This window comes from Stegodyphus dumicola, chromosome 1 (genome assembly GCF_044657685.1).
Source record: "Stegodyphus dumicola isolate Sdum_Otavi_A_Nest chromosome 1, ASM4465768v1".
NCBI classification, from domain to species: domain Eukaryota; kingdom Metazoa; phylum Arthropoda; class Arachnida; order Araneae; family Eresidae; genus Stegodyphus; species Stegodyphus dumicola.
In genome coordinates, this window is record NC_140768.1 from 162,644,184 (window position 1) to 162,668,219 (window position 24,036).

A 24,036-nucleotide genomic window follows, 5' to 3' on the forward strand; every position below is an offset into this window, starting at 1 on the left:
TTTTAGTCGGACATATATGACCCGTTAGTAGTCAATGGGTTAAAGGATTTAACTTAAAACCTAGAAAGATTAGTCTTATTGATGGCCAATAGAACAAATGATCGTGATTGCCCCAAGTTGATATAAAACACCAATATCGCCTCTTGGAGCCTTGTGTGCCACAGTCTGAACATTCTGGAAAAAAATTATATGGTTACAGGCGAAAATATCACAAGGCATAAACGTCGCAGTACAAAACACCTTGGAGGAAAAAGCAAAGAGAAAGCATCGTGGTACAAAATATCTTTGTCGAAAATAAAGCGGTTCAAAACCTTCACAGTTTAAAAACATCGTCGTCGAAAATATCGTGTTAAAAATCTTTTAAAGCTTATTCTTGTCTAACTATATTACTTTAAATTCCATGAAATTACTTTAAATCATAACTAGATTACTAACTGAGTACATTACTCTAAATTATAATTATATTAGTAACTGTGTGTATTACTAATTATATTACTTTAAATCTTAAACTAGAAAATATATACAGGGTGATTATAATTAAAGTTTAAGTTTCAAAACGCTATAAAAAAAGAACCACTGATGAAAATGATGTGAAATTTGAAAGGAATGTTATTGAAGAAGGCGGAACGAGTATGGCAGAAGAAAAAATTTAGTTTCAAAAGTTAGCAACAGATGGCGCTGTAAGCTGGCAGAATCACGACGAGAAACGAGAAATGTTTCGTAAAACAACGGCTAAGGTGGAAGTTACACATTAAAACGCATTGACAAATTAGAATTGTTGAATAATTTTATTTGCATGACTGTACATATCACATCGGAAGGGACAAATCGGTTGGTTTCAAGAGTTTTGCGGCGGCATACCGCATAAGAACCATTCATCAAAGAAGTTCGGAACTGTCGCAAAACATGTTCAATATGATGTCCACCGTTGTGTGCAACAAGTTGAAAGCGACAAACAGCATGTTCCACAACGGATCGCAGTGTCTCCGGGGTGATGTTCAGAATGTTTTGCGAAATGCGTGCCTTTAATTCCGCTAAATTTGCAATTGGAGCATGGAACACAACATCCTTCAGATATCCCCACAACCAGAAATCACACGGAGTAAGATCAGGCGATCGGGACGGCCAGGCTGTAGGGAAATGACGGCTGATAATTCGAGCATTTCTGAAATGGCGCCTCAGCAGCTGCTTCACGGGATATGCAATGTGCGGAGGAGCGCCATCTTGCATAAAAATGATTTCATTCACACATCCACGCTGTTGCAGAGCTGGAATCACGTGGTTGCGCAAAAGAGACGCATACCTCTGACCAGTGACGATTGCGGTAACAGGACCGGAAGCACCCGTCTGCTCGAAAAAATATGGTTGTAGGATGACTAATGCCGTAAAGCCACACCATACCGTGACCTTTTCAGGATGAAGTGGTACGGGGTGCGTTGCCAGTGGATTTTCTGTTGCCCATATTCGACAATTCTGGGTATTCACGTATCCTGTCATATGGAAATGGGCTTATGGTCATATGGTCATATGGAAAGTGGATAATGAATGGCCGTGGAAAATTTCCAACGTCTCCCTAGCTGTCAGGTCAGAAGGAAGCAACTCCTGCACATGGCCAATTTTGTACGGATAGCATTGCAGGATGTTTCGTACCTGTCGTTTCGAATTTTTGCATCATTTTCTTTAGACCTACGACACTCATTGGACCAACGCCTTCTTTTATACCCTTCAGTGTCCTGAATTTTTGCAGAGCTACTCTTGCACAATCATCATTCTTGTAATACAGCTTTACCAGCAGAGCGCGGTCCTGCAGTGAAACACCCATGGCGAATGCCTGAGTCGCGAAATGAGGAACAGCCTGGTACCTGGCGGCTTTATAACACTGAAATTTAACTAACATTTTAATTTACGTCTTCTTCCGCTTGCAGCGCCATCTGTTGGTAACTTTTGAAACTAAATTTTTTCTTCTGCCATACGCTTTCCGCCTTCTTCAATAACATTCCTTTCAAATTTGACGTCATTTTCATGAATGGTTCTTTTTTTATAGCGTTTTGAAACTTAAACTTTAATTATAATCACCCTGTAGTTTAATGCTTTTAGCTTTTAGTGTATTACTTTATATGCTTGTTCTATTTTTCTTTATTTTAACTCGATGCTTTAACTGTTAGTGTTTATGAACAGTAATTACCATTAAATGTATTATTTATTTTCGACTAATAATATAGCACTCAAAACAGAATAGAAACACGCCTCAAAGAAATCGCAAAAGGGAAGCAATAACCTGTGTTAGGCATAGATATTTAGCGTAAAAATTCTATTCATTTCGAGGGCGAACAAAGTCCTTCTTGATCAGAAGCAAAGAAATCTGCAACTGAAAACCAAGTTACGCACATGTTTATACCCTAAGGAAGTCGAGATAGACGCGAGAGTATCGCCATCTATTAGCAGAAATAACAACGGAAAATTAGGATAATAGAGATTTACAAAAACACATTCACAGTTTACCGTATTTAGTTAATGATTTTAATCCAATCCTACCCAACGAGATATATATACTGGTAGAGAGCGTATCTGCAACCTCCAACCGGTTCCAGCATTAGTGTCACGTGACTGCTGGTCGAATTCCGAAAGTACGGAAATACTTTACATCGATTTCTATGGGACGAAAGACGACTGCTTTGCTTGGTCACATAAAATTAAAAAAAAAAAAAATGGTTATCCGCTGCAGTGCCTATGGATGTAAAGAAAGTTTTCTAAAAGGAGGACCTGTAACCTTCCATAGGTAAGTTAAAACTGCAGGATTTATTATTTTATTTCTAGTATTTTTGTCATTTTATTATCTCTGTTGAATTGGTTGGAAAGTTTCAGCCATATTGTATAAGAAAATTGCCGCTGTATATGACATTTTCAACATGTATTATTACCATCAAAATGTATTAAATACTCTGACACTATTTACTGGAATCACCCTTTACAAATAATTGAATTTTATATTCTTTTTCTGTGTACTTCGTTGAAATAGAAAGAGGAAAAGGAAAGTGCCAATTGGCACTAACCTTTTTTCGCGAAGTCGTACGTGTTTCGGCTTCGTAAACAAGTACTGCCTGCGATATAAAAAGAAAAATGTTATTATTATAATTAAATAATTGAGAAAAGATTCTGGGATACTTTGTTAATTAAGTAAGTAATTATCATATTTTGTTCCAGAAATACTTTGTTAAAAAAAGCTGAAAATCTTGATTCATACAATATTGAACATAAACATTTAACAGCATTATTTTAAAATTCAGATTCCTTTTGTAAAGCTCAGTGCTTTATCATTATTTTCTATAAAACCAATTAAAATAAAAATAATCTGGACTATAATTCTGTGTGTATTTTACGATGCTGTTGGAAATTTATCGTAATTGAAAAAATATGATGTGAAAATTTACAATGTTTTAAATAGTAATTATTTAAAAAAAAAGAGAGAGAGAGAATTTTTAACTATAATATCGGTTTGTTTTGTTTAATCCTAATGATAAATACTGAGTTGAAGTTTGTTATCGTTTGATACATATTCAATAAGAATTTTTTTTCCATCTACCATCATCAACAATCTAATTTGAAAGTGACTCAAATTTTCTTTTAAATTTGCACTTGGCCTCTTTTCTCCAGAAGGCACCTTTTGACCTGTAAGTTGATGTATTACAAATTCTGTTTTTGAATTAAGTCCTATTGTAAAAGAATTTTAAGAGAACTTTAAGGTTCAAAAAGGTCATCAAAAGGGTCCAAAAAGGACCCTTTTGATTTCCATTTCAATGCAGAATTACAAAATAAGAATTCTCATGTAATAAAAAATTAAGGGGGAAAATGCCCCCCCCATATACAGACAATTACATTATTGTCTTGATTATTGTCTAGTTTTAGGTATATTTACATTTCCTTCCATTGAAAAATCACTACACTTTTAAAATTTCATGATATTTTTCAGCATGTATTTAAAGAATTCTTAAACGATTCTGAAAAATTACCATTCTTTTGCAGTACACCTGTATGACCTGGCATACATATGTGTGTAATTTAATACTTCATTTGCTACTTTAGCACAATTAAGTTCCCCCCCCCTCTTTCTGTTATAGTTTCTCTAGAAAGACAAAAACAATGGGAAGTGTAACTGCGACGTGAAAACTTTAAAGTAACCAAGTAGTCAAAGTTATGTTCGAAACATTTTATACCAGACTGCTTCGACAGAACAAAGTTTGGAAGCACCTGGTTAAAGGCCACAGCAATTCCAACATTATTTAATTTCCCTTCTCACTTACTTACAAAAAAAAAAAAAAAAAAAAAAAAAAAAAAAGAAAAGGCTATAGAATTTTCTTTAATTTATAATGAGGATTAAGTGTGTATTAAGATTTTTAGTAGGAGTTAAATTTTAAAAAAAATTCTTGAAAACAGTCCTTAACTTTTTGTTGCATACAAACAATATATACAGTTTGTAAAAGAAAACCATCAAAACTACATCTGAGTTAAATTTTGCAGGTTAGAATGAGGCTCTCTTCATTATATCTTTACTAGTTTTCATTTTCTATTCATAAAACTTTTTTTTTCCTTCTGTGAAAAAGTCAGTTTTATTTAAACCCTGTATTTGTTAAAATAAAAGCATATATTTTTAATTTGTAGTTTGTATTTTAATTACACTGTTTTATGTATTCATTTTTACTTCCTTGTACGAAGTAAAAAGGAAGTATTGTAATCGCGAAAAGTTTCAGGCAGCATATTTCAACGAAAATATCGCATTTTGACCTCTTTCAAATGCAATTTAACGATGTATTTCCGTGATATCTGTACGTAAGGACAGAATAAAACACACTTTTCCTCCAAAAAATTATAAAACTGCTTTAAAATGAATTCTGAAGAGAATTTTTCGTGGCGTCTGCACGAACGTATATACGTACGTGCCCGTACGTATCTCGCATAACTCAAAAACGAGTAGCCTCAGAACGTTAAAATTTTGTATATAGGACTGCTATAACATGTAGATGTGCACCTCGTACTTTGGTTTCAATCTGCCGCACCAAACGTATATAAATATATTTATATATACATCCACTCTGTTACCCGGCTCAGTGATCTCAGTTGTTTTACTCTTATATGTTTGTAAATTGTACATTTTTTGCTTTAAAAATGATTGAATTATGTTGTTCTTATCTTCCGGTTAAGGTTTTTATGCCTTTAGTAAATCTGTATGCAATATTTTTAGAATTATCAGCAATTTTAAAATTGTTTAAGTGCCGCTAAGCCTAATAATGTTTCCGATGGCGGCCGTTCTTCTTGTTTACATTTGAAACAGCAGGATAGCGGATTTGTTGGCAATCTAGAGAAACTTAGCTTCGCAACAACAAAGATAACGCCTTCATTTATTATTTAAATCATGCTTAATCCTTTCTGGAATTTTTTTGAGGAAATAAGCGTTTAAGGTTTACTTCGTAATTTTTAATACAGATATTTTGAGTTTTTATGTATTTTTGCCTTGTCGCGAAGGGAAAACTGAATTAATTGAATGAGAAATACTCAATCGTCTGTGAAAAACTGTTTCTTTTTGTTTTGTTTGCTTAATTTCTTTTATACATCGTTCTAGCTTTATTATAGTATTTGAATAGAACATGTGGCAACGAATAGATAATTCTTTAAATGATATAAATTTTGTGCATTCTGAGTTATAATATGAATGAAATATAATACTGTTAAGTAAACCTAGCGTCAGAGTGTCGCTATGGTAAACAAAGTGAATTTTAAAGAATGCATTTATTCTGTTGTGGTTTATGCGCTGTCGGCGAAGTAGGTTTAATTCAATCTAATAAGTTTAAATGAAATGCAAGAAAAATGCGTATAATTTAATATTCCGTACAAGGAAGTCACGTGGTGTACACATCGGATTTTTTAAAAGTATATATGACATTCTTTATATATCTATACAGATTTCTATGGTTTTACAAGCTAATTTTTTTTAAAAAATTAATACCGTATCCAAAAAAAAAAAAAAAAAAAAAAAAAAAAAAAAAAAAAAAAAAAATTTTCTCTTTGGGATGCAATGCATTAAAAATAAACGATATTTTTTACCCCCTCAAATATAACAGTATTGCAATTAATTTTTACTATTTTAATTTTTAAATGTTATTCAAAAAACAAACTTTCCATCTCAAATTTTATTATTTATTTTAGATTTTCTTCCTAAAATTATTTAACCTAAATATCTTAAACAACGGTGCAAATTATTTAAAGTGATTATTGAACATATAGATAAAATATTCAGGGAAAAACATTAAGTTATATCTAAAAATAATTGCAAAAAAGGGAATAATCTAATTTGAGATCGTTATCTGCCGACTGCCAGCAGACAGAAATAAAAAACACTCCCTACCATATCAAAAGCTCGCCAAACCGTCGATGGATAGCCTAAGCTATCATTCCCCAAGAGCGCCAAGACCATAAATCACGTGGCATATGTTGAGGCTCGCTAGCAAGAGAATTCCCTGTGGAATGAGCCGTCTACCTGCTATATGAAGTCGTTGATCGTACCTAACGTTTTTAAATCACCATTAGCCTAAATTTTCGTTATTATTTCTACTGACAGATAACGCTACTCTCTCGTCTTTTTTAGGGTACAAATATATTTGTAACTTGTTTTTTCAGTTGCAGATTTCTTTACTCCTGATGAAGAAAGGCTTTGTTCGCACTCAAAATCGATAGTTTCTATGGCTAAAAATCTACGCCTAACACAGGTTTTTGCTTCACTTTTATAGAATAGCATTCATTTGAAGCACTTAATAAATGGCAAGACAAAAAACTGTAACCGTGCATAATTTAAAAATGAAACGATGTATAATTAGCTTACCGCTTACTTTAAGCATAATAGAAAAACAGAGATAAAAGAAACAGATTAAATAATGGAATAGTTTACTCACCTTCTGCTTGGGGTCTGTCGAAATCTGGAAAACAAAGAATGATTACCATTAATAAGAAGAACATAGAACTGAATAGTACATGAATATCAGTAGGTAAAATATATTTTCACAAAAGGAACAGTTTACATTACAAGCAAGAAAGCAGCGATACATAATAGTCTCTCTCTCTCTCTCTCTATATATATATATATATAGAAGAAAGTCTGTTTGTTTGTCCTCTAACAACTCAGTCATTGCTATCGTCGCCAAACTTTCTACGATTTTTTTTCTGGATCCTGGGAAAGGTCGACGTCCACTTTTTTTCTAAAAAAAAGTAGCTAAAATCAGAGGTATTAATTAAAAACTCGGAAAAACGATCATTTTCGCCCTCATTTTTCCGAGTGGCAACAGTCTTGCAAGCCGGAGATGAAAATATGCTTTATTTCGAAAATTATTGCCACTGATCACTTCCAGATCCTAGAGTTTGTTAACCAAACATTTTTAAGTTTTATGATGAAATAAAAATAGCATTGCGAAACATTAAATACATTATTCCAGATTCCAAAAATTCACGAGAAGCCATTTGGACTGTTCCCATCTTCGTACGATTTTAATCAACCGAAATATTAATTAAAAAACTTTGAAAGCGCTCATTTTTGCTTTCATTTTTCCGAGTGGCAACAGTCTCGCGCTTTGGAGATAAAAATGCTTTATTTCAAAAAGTGTTGTTACTGCTCGCCTTCAAATCGTAGAGTTTGTTAAACAAAAAATTTGTAAATTTTACAAAATCTATACATATACAGAAGAATCTTTCTTTGTGTATTTGTTTGTTCGCGTTACTGATTTCCAATAAATTGTGGTCCATTTCTTGCCACATTTAATCGTCTAAAATTGAATATAGGTGAAGTATTGGATGGGACTTGAGCCTTTACGACCATTTGATTAGAAAGACGAAAATCATTAAAAACTGCGCGCCATTTTTTCTGATTCAATGAGAGAGAATTATCTTATTTTTCTATGTAAATTTTTATGCGAGTTCCAAATAGTATCAGACTGGAAAATGTATGATTACGAATCGCAATTTTTGCATCGTTATTAGACACGGAGTACATTGGTATCGTTCTGTCTGTTATTGTATACATTACTCTCAATCTAACTTAACTGCCAGCGGGTAGTTTCGCTAGTTAAATATAAATAGCAATGTCTCACCAACATTTTCTCATTTATAAAACTTTTATTAGTAATGGGTTTGTTAATCACGCTTCGCTTATGTATGATTGCTTGAAGGAAATTGGTTTAAAATAAAGGGTTTTCTGTAAATACTGTACCATTTGAATGCATGGAAGAACCGCAGATTCGTCTGCGATATTTAAATTTGAGTTTTATGTATTACTAGCTATTACCCGGCATGCCTTGCAGTGCTACATAAAGGAAAGAAAGTGTTTGTGTTTTAATTCTCTTTACTGAAATGCTTTTGGATGCACAATATTTCTTTTTATTATTATTTGCCATCTGGTGCGGGCAATTTCACTTTTCTACCCACATAGGAGCATTCTTCTTTCTTCATTCTTCAATTCGAGGGCTCCGCCGTACATTATAATCTATCCATATTTCCAAACCTTTATCATCTTTCCACACTTGGATGAAGCCTGGACTCAGCACCCTAACTGAATGCACCAACATTTAATTCAGCTTGCCGTTCGTCTAGCTCTAGCAGCGTGTTCTCGAATATTTTCGAATCTTGCTTCCCGTTCTTCGTTTGCTGCATAAGAACGGGCTCGAGCAGTACCTCTTCAAACCTTTTCCAGCCTTGCTTCCCGTTGCCAGTTTGTTTCCGAAGCTCGTTATGCCCTTTTTGCTTCCTTGTACGAAGTAAAAAGGAAGTATTGCAATCGCGAAAAATTTCGGGTATCATATTTCAACGAAAATATACATTTTGACCGCTATCGAATGCAATTTAATGATGTTTTTGCGCGACATCTGTACGTAAGGACAGAATAAACGACTGTTCCCCCCCAAAAAAAAATATACAACTGATTTAAAATGAATTCTGAAGAGATTATTTTCCTGGCGTCTGTACGTACGTATGTAAGTATGCATCTCGCATAACTCAAAATCGAGTACTATGAGAACGTTGAAATTTTATATGTAGGGCTGCTATAACATGTAGATGTGCATCTCCCATTTTGGTCGCAAGCGGTCGCACTAAAAGTATATAAATATACGTATATATATTTTCGCTCTGTTACTTGGCTCCATGAGCTCAGTTTCTTTAGTCTTATATGTTTGTAAATCGTGCATTTTTTCTTTAGAAATGATTGAATTATCTTGTTCTTATCTTCCGGTTAAGGTTTTTTATGCCTTTAGTTAACCTGCATGTAATAATTGTGGAACTATTAAGAATTTAAAAGTTTTTTAAGTTCGGCTAAGCCTAATTTTTTTTTTACCATTATAGCCGTATTTGTTTACATTTGAAACTTAGCAGAATATTACATTCGTTGCCAATCTAGAGAAACTAAGCTTCGCAACAACAAAGTAACGCCTTCTATTATTGCTGCGAATTAAATTATGCTTAATTGATTCTGGAATTATCATTTAAGTTATTAGCTTGTTTTTGAGCAGAAAATGTAATTTTAATTGTAAAAATTTTGTTTAAAATTCTTTCAACTGTACTCGGCATTTTATGTTTTTCTATATCTTTCAGTTTTTAATGAAAATGTTAATCTGTAGCGCATGTGCATTAGGTAGGCGGCGCTGAATCGTTTCTGAAAAAGTTCTGTTTTATTCCAAAGGGGCTTTGTCCCTGAGGGACTATTGTTTTCGTTTTGCGATTCTGCGTCAAATGACTCTGAATATAAGTTTCACTTTTCAAACTGTTGCCACCGAACATTATCGCCTTGTATTATGTTTAAAGAAATTAAATAATTAGGACTCTGCATAAATGTATGTATGTTTCTTGCACTGTGATAAAACAACGGTACCCAGAGCCACCCAATTTTGAATGACGTATTCCTACTGCGAATATAGGCATCTGGAAGCCCAAATTTGAAATTTGTTTTATTATCGAATTTGTATTTTGTAAAACGTTAACGAATTTTTGATTAAGAAAACTCAAGGATTTCAAAGCGAGCCATGGCAACGTTGTACAGACAGCGCGCGAGACTGTGTGTATCGGAAATTTTAAAGATACGCTCGTTTTAAAATTATTTTGTGATATTGCCGTTGAATTGAATTTTTTGGTTTAAGTGCGAACAATATGATATTTAATAAATACAAAAATCGTTAAAAAAGCCCTTTTGGGCGTAATGTAAATGTTTATATTAAACTTTTTTTGTGTGTACAGGGTGTACTTACAGCTGCATCACGCCAAGATGAAACGTAGCTGGGATCCAGTCATAAACACGAAACAGAATCCTTTTATTAAGTTCGATACGAAAATTACCAGGAAGTATATAACTTGTTAGGTGGCAAATAACAAGCGCCTCATGCACACTCTGATTTACTTCCCGTTTTCTGAACCATTTCAGTGTCCTGAACAACATGAGTCTAAAACAAGAGTCATCAAGGAGAAAAGGCAAACGAAGAAAAAGCAAAAACGAAACGGACCGTTTGCGAAAAGCATTAAAACGTAGCGCCTAAGTGAGCTATAATTACCTTTTAATACAGATTAATTTCCACGGCGGTCTCAGCGAAGAGAGATTTTTCCAATTTTTGTTCTTCATTAACGAGGGTCTCCTAATGTATTTTTGATGAAATTCCAGTATTATTGGAAGACCGCTTGTCCATCGATTCTTTGTTACAAGGAATTGCGTCTGCAAATGAGTGGATTATGGGCGTGAAAGTATCCAAGTTATAAATCACTTTTAGCATATACGCGTTCATGTTAATCGATACGAAAAAACGAATGGGGCACTGCAGTCACTGAAGTATATATTTTTTTAAGTCCAAAGGAGCAATTTGCCCAGAACGACTATGAATTTCGTTTTGGCATTTCGCGCTGAAATGGCAGTTCACTTTTCAAATTGTTGCCCCCAAATATTATCGCTCTGTATTATGTTTAAACCTTTGCGCCACAGTGTGTCCGGTCTGGACACACCTAAAAATTTTCTTCTGTACGCACAGAAAAATTGAATAAAAAAGGATTTATAGGTTACTATAGGTTACTCTGAACCTTCTTTATTTATAGTAGATGACAGCTCAACACAAAACACCACATATATATTAGCCATGTTTAGTTTCTTAAGACCCTCATTTTTCATAGAAAACTTCCAGATTTTTTTAGGGTATAAAAGGAATTGTTTGAAAAGAAACTTCTATGTTATTTTTTGGCTGTATGATAATCTCCTTATTCTATATTAGTTTTAAATTTTTACCTTGAAATCTTTCCTAAAATCAAACGGCGAACCCTAGATGTGCCCAGACCGGGCTCACCGATAGTCTAGGACAACTGAGAGTCTGTATTCTTTGTTTCTCCGCATCTCATCGGTCAGTTCATTGACAACAATACTCGTTTGAGCACTCTTTTCGAAGCTCTATTCAATCAGTGTGCCCACTTTGGGCACACCCACAGAATTAAAATGATAAGTGCTATCTTCACAACATTTTACTTGTGTACTCTTTTAGGCCTATTTAGACTGCCTATCTTTTTTTTTTTAATCAAAACTCCGACTTTAAAAGGTAGTGTGCCGGAAAGAGTTAATGAAATTAAATAATGAAAAATCTGCATAAATGTATGTATGTAGCTCGCATTCTGTTAAAACCACGGTACCTAGAGCCATACAGTTTTGAAGAACGTAATCTTTCACCGAATATGGGCATCTGGTAGCTCTTATTTGGAATTCGTTTTATTATCGATTTCATAGTTTGTAAAACTTTAACGAATTTTTGATTAATAAACTCAACGATTTGAAAGCGAGCCACGGCAACGTTGTACAGAAAAACATTTTTATCTCCAGCGCGTGGATCTGTGTATCGGAAATTCTACATCTTAATTTAAAATGTTTTTGCGATATTTCTATTGAACTGAATTTAATGCTTTAAGTTCAAAGAACATAATATTTAGTAAACAAAGATAGCGCACAAAGTGTTAAAAAAAGTCCCTTTGGACGTAATTTAAAATCTGAAACCTTTCAGATTTTTTCTTTGTGTGCAGTCGACTTTGCTTCTTAATATTTATTGCTTTACATTCTCGATTTTTTCAATTCACTAAATACGATTGAATCTCGTTATACAGGGTTAGCATAAATGATTCATTCGTTCAGAAAAGGCTATATTTTCAAACGTATTTCACATACACACATGAAAGTATATGAAAAGAACAACACACTCACCAAGTTTGTACACCCTCTTACAAATATTCAGTATGTGCCCCTTTGATGACACGACACGCGTCTAGAAGATAATCGAGCTCATTCCATACATTTTGTAGCATTGTTGACCAGATGGTTGTCCTGCTAATTGAACAGATATTCGGAACAGCACAAAAAACTGTGTTGAAGGTTTGTAGCCCCTGCAACAATTAAAGCCGGAGAGTTACCCCCGTCAACTAGATTTTTACGCCAACATTGGAAGACGAAGATTTCGCCACAAAGAACATGATATTTAGCGATGAAAGCGACGTTCCACTTATCCGGGAAACTTGGTGAAAAAGTGAAAATTGACGAGTTTGTGGTTCTTTCCATACATTTATGTGCGTACCTGTAAAACTTTTCAAAATGATTGAATTATTTATGCTAACCCTGTATGTAAATGAATGTTTGTTTGTCTTTTATACAAATCTACAGTTTAACTCTGATCTTTATAAAACTTAAAACACTCGACCTTCAAAACAAGAAGAAGGTCACCATCTACGTAAGATTTCTCAAGCACCACTCCATGGGGGTCCGCATTCTTTATATACATATATTTTACGCTAATTTAACGAACTTTTGATTAAAAACTCAGCGAATTAAAAGCTTTGTGTTGCCAGTCTGCAAAGCGTATGAAGCGTACATTTCAAATTTAATCTGAAACTCGGCGATATAAAAAAATTGTACTGCCACTCGGAAAAACGCAATAATATTAATTTGTGTTGAATTTAATAAACAAATTTGTATATTTAAGACAAATGCTGCCAATGCCCAAATTAAAATATTTTAAAGTATGTTATCGTTCAGCAAAGCGCAAAATATTTAATTTTTCACGCATTAACATGGGTTTTATTGCATCACTTGCATGTTCTTTGCTTTCTGAAAGAGAATTTGTAGAAAACGGTCGTCACCAAGCATTACTTTCGCTTCGAAATCAGTCAAGCCACCAAAACGAAAATCGATTGTTCGATCTGCACCTGAAGCACGAAAGGATGAGGCATCACAATCTTCAGAAACAAACGAGTAATAGAAAGAAAGACTGGAAAATATTCGAGTAGGTACTGCTTAAGCCCGTTCGTATGAAACAAACGAGCAACGGGAAGCGGAACTGGGAAACGTTCGAGTAGGAAGTGCTCAAGCCCGTTCGTCTGAAATAAACGAGCAGCGGGAAACAAGACTGGAAAACGTACTCTTGTTTAGAGTACGTTCGAAGATTCAGAAAATACATGCATGGGTGGCTGTAGGTGGTCTGGCCATGCACCGGATAACTTTCCGATTTATTCATAGATGCACCAGATGGAAAGCAAAATATATTGTGTATCCCAAAAGTACTTCCATAAACAGAATTAAAACACAAACACTTTCTTTCCTTTAAGGGGAGTCATCACTTTTGCGTAACACAAAAAGTGGGAATTTTGGCTGATTTTTGAGTTTTAATCAATCAAATTGTTATGGTCATAGATATATGAAATTTTCAGTGTTTCATCTCTGTCCATAGATGATTATTTGTCTTGATTTATTTTATTAAGAGTATATAAGTATTTGTTTTATATAGGAAAAAAAAACTGTATTTTCCGAAAGTTTAAAATTTGTACTGAAGCACTGCGCGCAAACTGACAGTAATACAAATTTAGTTACAGTAATAAAATTTTTACAATTCTTTGATGAAACATTATTAGGTATATTTCTTCACCTATTTAAATTTTAAAATATCAAAGATTAGTAACACCGTCACAATAAGATTTTAGAAAACAGAAAAGCATTAAACAAATTTTAAGTAAAATTATACAAATACTTAAAAAATAATTTTTCAAAAGAAAACGATAGGTGCATTTTTAAGCTATATCATCATGTTCTTATCCTGAAATTTTTAAATCAATAGCTATGATAGATTTTTTCAAAGAGTGCGCGCAAGTATGAAAATCACCATTTTTTCAAAACTGTCAATATATTTTCTCTCATATAACACTAAAACAGCTCAGCTGCATACACCATACCCTCTTGTTCATCAACCAACTGTTACTGCAACAAGTTTGGCTCTTTTTCTTGCTCTGCTAGCATCTATCATAGACATCTCTGCCTTTAATTTCGGCTGACTGATGTTGAACAGTGTCTGCTGTAAACTTGACTGCATTTTATCACCAATTCGGTATCCAAGTGAATTCATAGTACGTAATCCCCCACCTTGACCATCGTTATACATATTAACTGCCTCATTCACTGCTGTCTTAACAATATTATAGCCACACCCGGAATTTTTAGAACACAATTTCCAAATCAAAGCGATTCATTTGCATTCCGTGTATATCCTCCTAAACACACTTTCAGTAATAATGGCATGTTAAGATTTTTAAATATATCTTTGATAGCATGCATTACAGGTGGTGGAATTGAATTTTTATGTTTGTTACGATTTCAGATTTTCACTCGCACTCGCTCTTTGATATATACACCACGAATCCTCCCCTGTTGGGCAAAAATTGACAGTAGGTTCCACGTCGGTTGAACGTTTGTGGTAAAATATTGCCCACACTGCTTTTTGCATATCTTTTACAGAATTGAAATGTTTTCTAATAGCAGTTCATTTCCATAATGAATTGTCAATTGGTGTATAATATCATCCGCAAGGCGACCTTCTCCACTGAGAGTTTTACCGTCACTAAGTTTCTTTCCCTTCATTTCTTGCTTTCTCTTTCGTAATTAAGGGCCCATTCTTTTCTGAATTTTTGAAATTAAAGCAATCTACGAGTGAACGTTCGTAAGCAGCTGCGCTTACAAATGTTAACAAACGTCAGGTGATGAATTAAATGTACGATCTGGCAATATTCACTTCAGAATAGTTTTCTCTTTATTTCATAATTTTTAAGTTTCGAATTTGAATATCGTAACGCCATTTGTTCTAACAGATTCAGAAATACCTACAGTTTTTAGGAGGTAAAAATAAAAAAGGGGGGAAAAATAAAAAATCAAATTCGATTTTTTGAGTGTGTCAAGGTGATGACTCCCCTTAAGTAGCAACGCGACGCATGTCGGGTAACAGCTAGTATTTAGTACATAATAGCGTAAAGAATCGTCCGGAGTTATATATCTAAGTCATATTCCTCACTGCGCTTTTTTGATATCGCAATATTTTTATTGGAAGGTATAAAAGTGTCTCTGATACAGTAATAGATACCTGATCAATTCGTTGTTTCCAAAAGAGAAGTTGTTCCAACACTTACACAACGTAACTATCATTATTGTTCATGTACACCTTGAACTACTTTATGATGATGGTATAAAAAAAAGGGGGGGAACATTTCTATCTCTCTCGTTCTAATGGACAGGTTGTCGAAATTTAACTTGCGTTTTCCATGTCTCGAAAACGCAACTTAGGATATGTATTAGATTTATATGTAGCATTATTGTAACATAGGTATTTCGACATAAAATGGGACTTTTTCTGAAATAACATACCAAATTTTTTTTACTCAAATTATGCCTAGATATTCAATTTCGTAAATTTTTGTGAGAAATTTATGGAGGAAATTAGAAATTTATCTTGGCGCATTTTTTTCAGTTTGTGCTAAAAATAATTCGCTTGGCAAAATTCTTTATTTATAGTAACCATTATTTATAGTAACTTTCCTTTTTATTCATTGACGTACGAGCGAAAAAAGGTCCATCGTTCATTCTTTCAAATAATTTTAACAAAGTGCGTAAACCACATTTTCGTTATTATCCTTTATAATAAATACGGCAAATTTCCAGACGCGCTAAAATTTAAATTCACATATATGTTAGGAAATTTTGAATAAAAACCTTAATTTTTTGCAGGTATGCTTAGAAATACATCTACTTTAAGATGATGGTAAAAATTTCTTAGATTATAATTCAAAATTGTTTTCCTAAAATTTATAAAAATATTTAAAAATAGAAATTTTAAAAATAAATCATAAAAAATGGACGAGTTTTATTTGGAATGAACCGAAATTTCGAAATGTGAAAGGAAGAATGAAATAAGTTTAATAAAAAATAGAGATATTAATAAATATATACCAAATTCAATTAACATGGAGAATCTAAAATTCTGAGAGCTAATTTTTTTAAAAATACTCGTGCAAAACTTGGTACTTTGGCATAATTTGGGTTGTAGAATCTAAATATGGAAAAAAAAAAAACTTGGGGTGTTGTTTCAGAAAGTGATCGATTTTGTATCAGAACCTATGTTAAAACAATTCTATATGTAAATCTAATATATCCTGAATCGCTCTTTCGAGGTAAGGAAAACGTAAGTTAAGTTTCGATAATCGGTCCAGTAGAACCAGAGATATTTCATGACTTATAGTATTTTTAATTGTACGATTGACTGTTGTGTGAAGTTTGAATTATGTTGTAAAATAAAACAATAAAATAAGTTGTTGAATTTCATTTAATCTTTAAAGTTATTTATTTATTATTAGTCCAAAGAGGCAATTCGTTCGAAATCGGCATTTTGCGTCGAAAACTTTAAAAGGCGGTATCACTTTTCAAATCGTTGCCACCCTATATTATTATCGCCCTGTCTTATATTTAGAGAAATTAAATAATGAAGAATCTGCATCAATGTACTACTTGCGTGAATTCATTTGGGTCAGAAGTGCATTATCATCTCAAATAATATCACCTTTTTCTCGAACCACTAGAATAACATTCTTGTGCACACCTGCTTTTAATACAGCCCACCCTCTTTGCAGAATTACTTACCCTTCAAGCATTTTCTCCAAGCACGTGGTGTTCCCTTTATTACTGTATTTGCCGATGTATAAGACGCACTTTTTTCCCTTTGAAAATAGGTCTAAAAAACTGGGTGCGTCTTATACGACGACATTGCGTCTTATACGTTGAAACTCACTGTTTGATTACATTCATTTCTGCATATTTTCTCAATTCGGAGTTATGCAATTTTTTTTCCTTGTTTCCTTGTGAAGTATGGGAATATTAGTTACGTAGAGTTCAGTAAATGCGCATGTGCTGTCATCGACGATCACAGCTGGGTTCGTTCATGCTTTCCAATTCTTGTGAACGACTTTTAGGTGTGTGGAATTTCAAGATTGGGTACTTGCAGAAAGTATTACTTTGTATTTGTATTACTTTATATTTAAAATACTATAAATTCATTATAATGATCAGTAATAAAAGTATTATCCTTCAAAAATAAGCTTAAAAAAGGGGTACGTCGTATAAGGCCGGTGCGGCTTATACACGGGCAAATACGGTACTTGTCAATTCAGTATACCATTGCTGAAAAGCCTGGGGAAAATCTTCGAATGTGCGATTTCAGAAAATAAAAGCACCGCACATGTACCTTTCAGATTTATTCGTAAGGAAAAGGGTGGGCGTTATAAGGCAAATTTACCTCAAAACTAAAAAAATACAGTTTGAAATTAAAGGTGTGGGTTATACGCCGAAATATGCGGTATTTAAATGAATTTCAAGACCCTGTATTCCGGTATATAACGCGCACCGTTCTCTTACCTTTCGAAGGTTTTTCCTAGTCATTCGAATAATGGTGCACTGAATTGACTAGCGATAAAAGCAACAATACGTGTGTAGGAGGAAATGAGTTCGCGGAATTAGAGTCAGATATTTTTCTCTTCCTGTAGTCATTAGAGGCCGTGATTTGGAAGTGAACATCGAAGGCATTAATAAATCGCATTTGCTTTAGTTGAAATACAGTTGATCTAGTGTTTCTTTTAGTAGTAAATATGACTCCTGCCAAATGAAACAACGGTGCTGTTTTCAAATACAGCGTGATTCAGTTTGCGAAAGAAAACGGAAATCTCCTGCAGGAAGGATGTTTCGTGTTGGTGAAAGATGGGACGAATGATGATTATTTATTTCTGGATCAGAGCAACAGTGACGGTGAAGATGAAACAGAATCCGATGATGTGCCTGAAGACATAACGGAAGACGAACGTGACGAACTTTTCATGCTATCCGATAATGAAAATTTTTAAGTTCATAAACTATATTATTTCTTTTAGATAAAAAGCATTTACGTACTCTGCGAAAAAGAAAGTGGGGGACAGTTCTATATCTCCCGTTCTACTCAGCCGATTGACAAATTTCAAACTGCGCTTTTCGTGTCTCGAAAGCGAGACTTCGGGTATTTATTCAGTTCATAAATAACATTGTTCTAATTTAGGTATTTTGACACCAAATCTGACTTTTTCTGAAATGATATGCCAATTTATTTTTGCATATTTCGATTCTACCGCACAAATTATGCCCAGATATTCAGTTTCCTAATTTTTGGTGAGAAATTTAAAAAATTATCTTGGCGCATTTTTTTCAGTTTGCGCCAATATTAAGGCACTTGGCAAGCTTCTTAATTTATAGCAATCTATTTTCCTTTCTTTTTTTTTTCACTGCACACCAGCGGAAAAAATGTCACCATTCATACTCTCAAATAATTTTAACAAAGTGCGTAAACAACATTTGACATTATCATCGATTTAAAAAATATGCCAAATTTCGAAACGTACCATTATGTAAATTCACGTATATCTTAGGAAATTTTGAATAACAAACTAATTTTTTTGCAGGTGTTCCCAGAAATACATCTACATTAACTTTCCGGCACGCGCGTATGCGCAAAATTTACGACAAATTCAGTTTTTTAATGCACATTTTTCGCATATCGAAGCTGGGACGTCTGAAGGTCATTTCTATTCCTCCTTTCTACCCTTCCCCACATCATGGAATGTGTCAACAGGAATTCATTTGACTTTTTTTTAACTGGGCTTTTGTGCTACGTGTCAGCTTTTTCATAAAAGTTACGAAACGCGCGTGGTCGTGTTTTAAAATTCGGAAAATATTTTTTCTCAAATATTTTGTAATTTTGTGTTATTAATTGTTGTGTATTATTTTAATTTGAATACATTTGGCTCTGTAAATTTTATATCGGTTTTCATGGCAAAAAAATATGTGCAACCAGCTGATTTTGCTCGGATTCTTCAAAAATTATTTGATGAAGAAAAGGAAGACAAGGAAACCTTTGGATGGGAAAAGAAAACAATAGCGATTTCCATTCCTTATTTAATTTCTAATTTTTAGAAATAAATAAAAACATTAAGGTTAGTTTAAAATGCGTTGTTGCAACCAGTAAATTTCCTCGCAGAAGTAAGTAATGCTAAACTTACTTTTTTTCCTACCAAGGTGTTTTCGTTTTTTACTGTCTAATTATTAAAATTAGCTTCGATTTTAAAATATAATTATTAAATAATAAATTAAAAATTTTTTATAATGAAATACATCATTGCATTTCCATCTCACTAACATAAGAACTTACAACGTGCGCGTGCTCATGTAAAATTACCAAGCGCGCGTACTGGAAGGTTAAGATTATGTTAAAAATTTTATAGGTTATAAATACAAACGATTTTTTCAAAAATTAAAATAAATATTTAAAAATACAACTTTTAAAAATAAATCATAAAAAATGTATAAATTATATTTGGATTCAGCCTAAATTTCGAATTCTGAAAGAAGGAATCAAGTCAGTTTAATTAAAAAAAAAAAAAAAAAAAAAAAAAAAAAAAAGTGAGATAATATATATATCAAATTTAATTAACATGGAGGACCTAAACTTTTGAGAGCTAATTTTTTAAAAACTACTCGTGCGAGTTTCAGAAAACTTAGTTTAGCATAATTTGAGTCACAGAATCGAACGATGGAAAAAACTGGCATGTCATTTCAGAAAAAGTCCGATTTTGTGTCAAAATACCTATATTAGGACAATACTATATAAAAATCTAATACATATCCTAAGTCGCGCTTTCGAGACATGAAAATCGCAATTTGAATTTCGTCAGTCGGCGCAATAGAACGGAAGGTATAAACTATTTTCTCCCTTATTTTGCACAGCGTACCTGTAAAAATCTAATTTTTGTATGATGATTTTTTCCTTATTGTTAATATATTATTGTACTCGTAAATTTCGATCTTATTTTTTGCAATAAAAGTGCGCGTTTAACGCCGGAATATATGGTATTATGTCTGGATTGAAATGAATTCTAAAAGTAATTTTAATAAGAATGAACGTAATTCTTTAGCCATTAGCCTGTTACACTTCATTTGTTGGCCGAGAGAGGGCGCAATGTTTTAGTCCAATGAGAGAATTTTTGCCCTGAAGGACTATTAATTTCGTTTTGGCATTTTACGTTGGTTCACTATAAATGTGGGTTGACTTTTCATATTGTTGCCACTAAGTTTTATCACGTTGTATTATATTTAAAGAAATTAAATAAGGAAAAATCTGCATGGAGAAACCCAAATTTGAAATTTGTTTTATTATCGATTTCATATTTTGTAAAATTTTAACGAATTTTTGATTAAGAAACCGAAGGATTTCAAAGCGAGCTATGGCAACGTTGTACACAAAAAACTTTTTTATCTTCAGTGCGAGAAAGAGACTGTGCATCGGAAATTCTAAAGATAGGCTCAATTTAAAATTATTTTGCGATATTGCTCTTGTAGTGAATTTCACGGTTTATGATCGAAGAACATGATATTTAATAAATAAAGGTAACACACACGGTATCTAGAGCCATTCAATTTTGAATAACGTAACCCTACACCCAAATATGGCATCTCGAAGCCCTCATTTGGAATCTGGAGTTTGTTTTATTGTCGAACATTTTTATCTCAAGCGCGCGAGACTGTGTACCGGAAATTCTAAAAATAGGCTCACTTAAATATTTGTTTGCGATATTGCTGTTGAATTGAATTTTATGGTTTAAGTTCAAAGTACATGATATAAAATAAAGAAAGGTGACCCACAAAACGTTAAAGGAACGCCCATTTGTGCGTAATGTAAAATCTGAAAGCTTTCAGATTAAATTAAATTAAATTTATTTTATTTATTTTATATTTATTGTTTTTTCTTACCGCTTTGCGGATTATTTGATGGTGATGTAGTGGCAGCGATATTAATAAATGATGGATGTTGTTTTGTTAGGAAACAAAGTATAAATAGCTGTAAAAAAAGGTTTCCGTGTAATAAAATGGCAAAACATCCAAGTGTCCTGTGGATTTCATCAAGGAAAGTTAAGCAGAAATATTTTCTTATCAAATATTGTTAAATGTTGAAGGTAAAAATAAGAAGACACAAATCAGAAACACAAACAATAATTCTAAATGGCGCTGAAGTCCGGAAATAACTGATATTTAGATAGATTATGATTTAAGTATTTATTATTGTTAGATTAGGGATTGAATATTGGCTATTAAGATGGGTAAGGTAAAGTCACTAAAAAACGAAGCAAGCAATGCTAACAGCATCAGTTACGAGACTGATCGCTAAACTGGAAAGGGAAACAGAATCGGATAATATTAAATTTGATTTATCAGAAGATGATTTAGCCACCTTAAATGAAAATGAAAACGATATACAATGCTCGACATTGAAAATGCAACACCAAGAAGAAGTGGTCAGAAAGAGATGAAATTTCGAAAAAAGACAGACAGCAAGCAGCAATAAGTAACCTTTATTTCAAAATAATAGTCAGAATACAGAGCGAGAACGGCATCGGCTCAATAGGATGTCGGACCACCGCGGACAGCGATGCACGAAGAAACATGTCTAGGCATAGAGTCAATAAGAGTGCGGATGGTGTCGTGAGGCATGGCTCTCCAATCCCTTTCAACCATTTGCCCCAGTTCGTCTTCTGAACGAGGCAGGGGCAGAGTCTGCAAACGGCGTCCAATCCCGTCCCACACATGTTCGATTGGTGACAAGTCAGGAGAGTACGGTGGCCCTGTATACCTTGCAGAGCAAATGACCTGGAATCGTAGTCAATAGCGCCCCAAACCATTATGCCACGTTGCCGCGCGGTGGGGCGTTCCGCAGTTACTGCTGGATTAGATCTGTCTGCACGTCGACGCCACACATGTATGCGGCGACTGTCACTGGATAAACAGAAGCGTGACTAATCTGAGAACACGACGTTTCGCCATTCTGTCATCCACATCGCTCCAGTTCGGCACCATTCTAAACGTTGGCGTCTATGCTGTGAGGTCAATGGCAGTCTTCTTAACAGACGCCGTGAGTGCAGGTCACGTTCAACCAATCGACGGGAAATGGATCTGGTCGACACGGGAACATCCAGGGTATCTTCGACATGCTGCAGAATTGGGGTACAAGTGACTTGCGGGACCGCCACAGCTTATCGGCGGATGCGTCGATCTACGCGTGCTGACTTCACTCTAGCTGCACCTGCACCCCTCCTTCTTCCCACATTTCCTTGTTCTAACCATGGAGGTAGGAAGTAAGATGGAGTCGCTCTAAACAAGTTTCTCCGTACCCTGCTCTGAAGCACCGGCGATCCCTACGTGGTGACCAAAACATTGGGTCATTTACCATTGAATTCTATGGGATTTGACGCGTTCGGGTGTAAATATTTTGTAATTACGTCGCAAATATACATATTAATGTATATATTTTCTTTTTCTAGAACACTTCAGAGTCCTAAGTATGTGAAAACAACATATTTTTAAACATTTCATTCTGAACGGAATTAAATGCTATACTTTTCACAGGACAGTTTTCTCAGAATGGTTTAATTTGAATGAAATATTTTCACAAGTTTTCGTTAATTACATTAGAAAAAAAAAATTAAGGTAATTCGATTTTATTCGGTTAAGGTACAAAAATTAAGATCAAAGTTTATTGTATTATTAATATTAAAATTATGCATTATTTCTTTTCTATTTATAGAGCTTCTTCCTAAAATACTTTCTTAAATATGACATGATTTTTTGGCTTCTTTTAAATCGAAAAATGTAAGTCAATTTATAATTAATGCTCTATTCGGTTCATTTTAAATTAGAGAATTATTAGGAATTAGCGAAATACTTTAAATAAGTATTTCGCTAATTACTAATAATTAAATAGGTATTATATAGTATTTGACTTTCTCTGAACATTTTTGAAAGGGAATAAAATAAGTTTTTTTTAAAGTATTATTTAAAACTTGTAACTGAGTTATTATAAAATGTAAAGGGGAATAATTCTTTTAATTATACTTATCAGATTTTTTTAACCCTTCATTTCAACAATACATATTCCAAAACTCTTTATTACGTTCTTAAGTGCGCATCTCATAGCATTTGCTTTACAATACCTTTTAACAGATTGCTTTCCAATACGAACAAGCCTTGCTTAAATAGTTTTATAACGTATTTGTCAACAGGATTTCAATTTATGTTTACAATTCAATATTAAGGTTATTATATATTTAGATAACATTTATAATCATTATAAATTAGATACATATAATAATTAGATTTCTTCACAGTACTTTCACAGTTGTTTATAAGTGAATAAATTCTTCATTTCAAATACATTTATAAATAATTTAATGAATATTTAAGTATTTTGTCAAAGGCAGATACATGCTTTTTGCGAGCACATGCATAAATACCCATACATATTTCCTATTTTTCATTTCCGGCATGTGCAAATCTTTAATTTCTGCGCATTCACTATATTTTTCGTGTAAAGTAATTTACACTAATTTAGCATACACCCGAAAGTTTTACATAAAAAATATATATGAATATAATTTGAATGAGAATTATAAGTATTATTTTTACCCACTCAACGGTCAGTTTTTCTTCAAAATTCCTCCACGATGGCATCTCTCTCTTTAGGCAGATAGCCCTTGCATGCGTTACTTAATTTTAAAAGGTACACTGCTCAAAAAAAAAAAAAAAAAAAAAAAAAAAAAAAAAAAAAATGGGAC

General features: G+C 33.4%; 1 protein-coding gene across 1 annotated transcript in view; it reads right to left on the reverse strand.

The window, feature by feature from the left end:
* The window catches only part of LOC118185821 (uncharacterized), a 781,755-nt gene that overhangs the window by 109,099 nt on the left and 648,620 nt on the right, over positions 1-24,036 (reverse strand). The window contains exon 7 of the mRNA XM_085822881.1: positions 6,945-6,968. Within this exon, the coding sequence (XP_085679007.1) occupies positions 6,945-6,968 (24 nt within the window). The remainder of the gene's footprint in view (positions 1-6,944; positions 6,969-24,036) is intronic.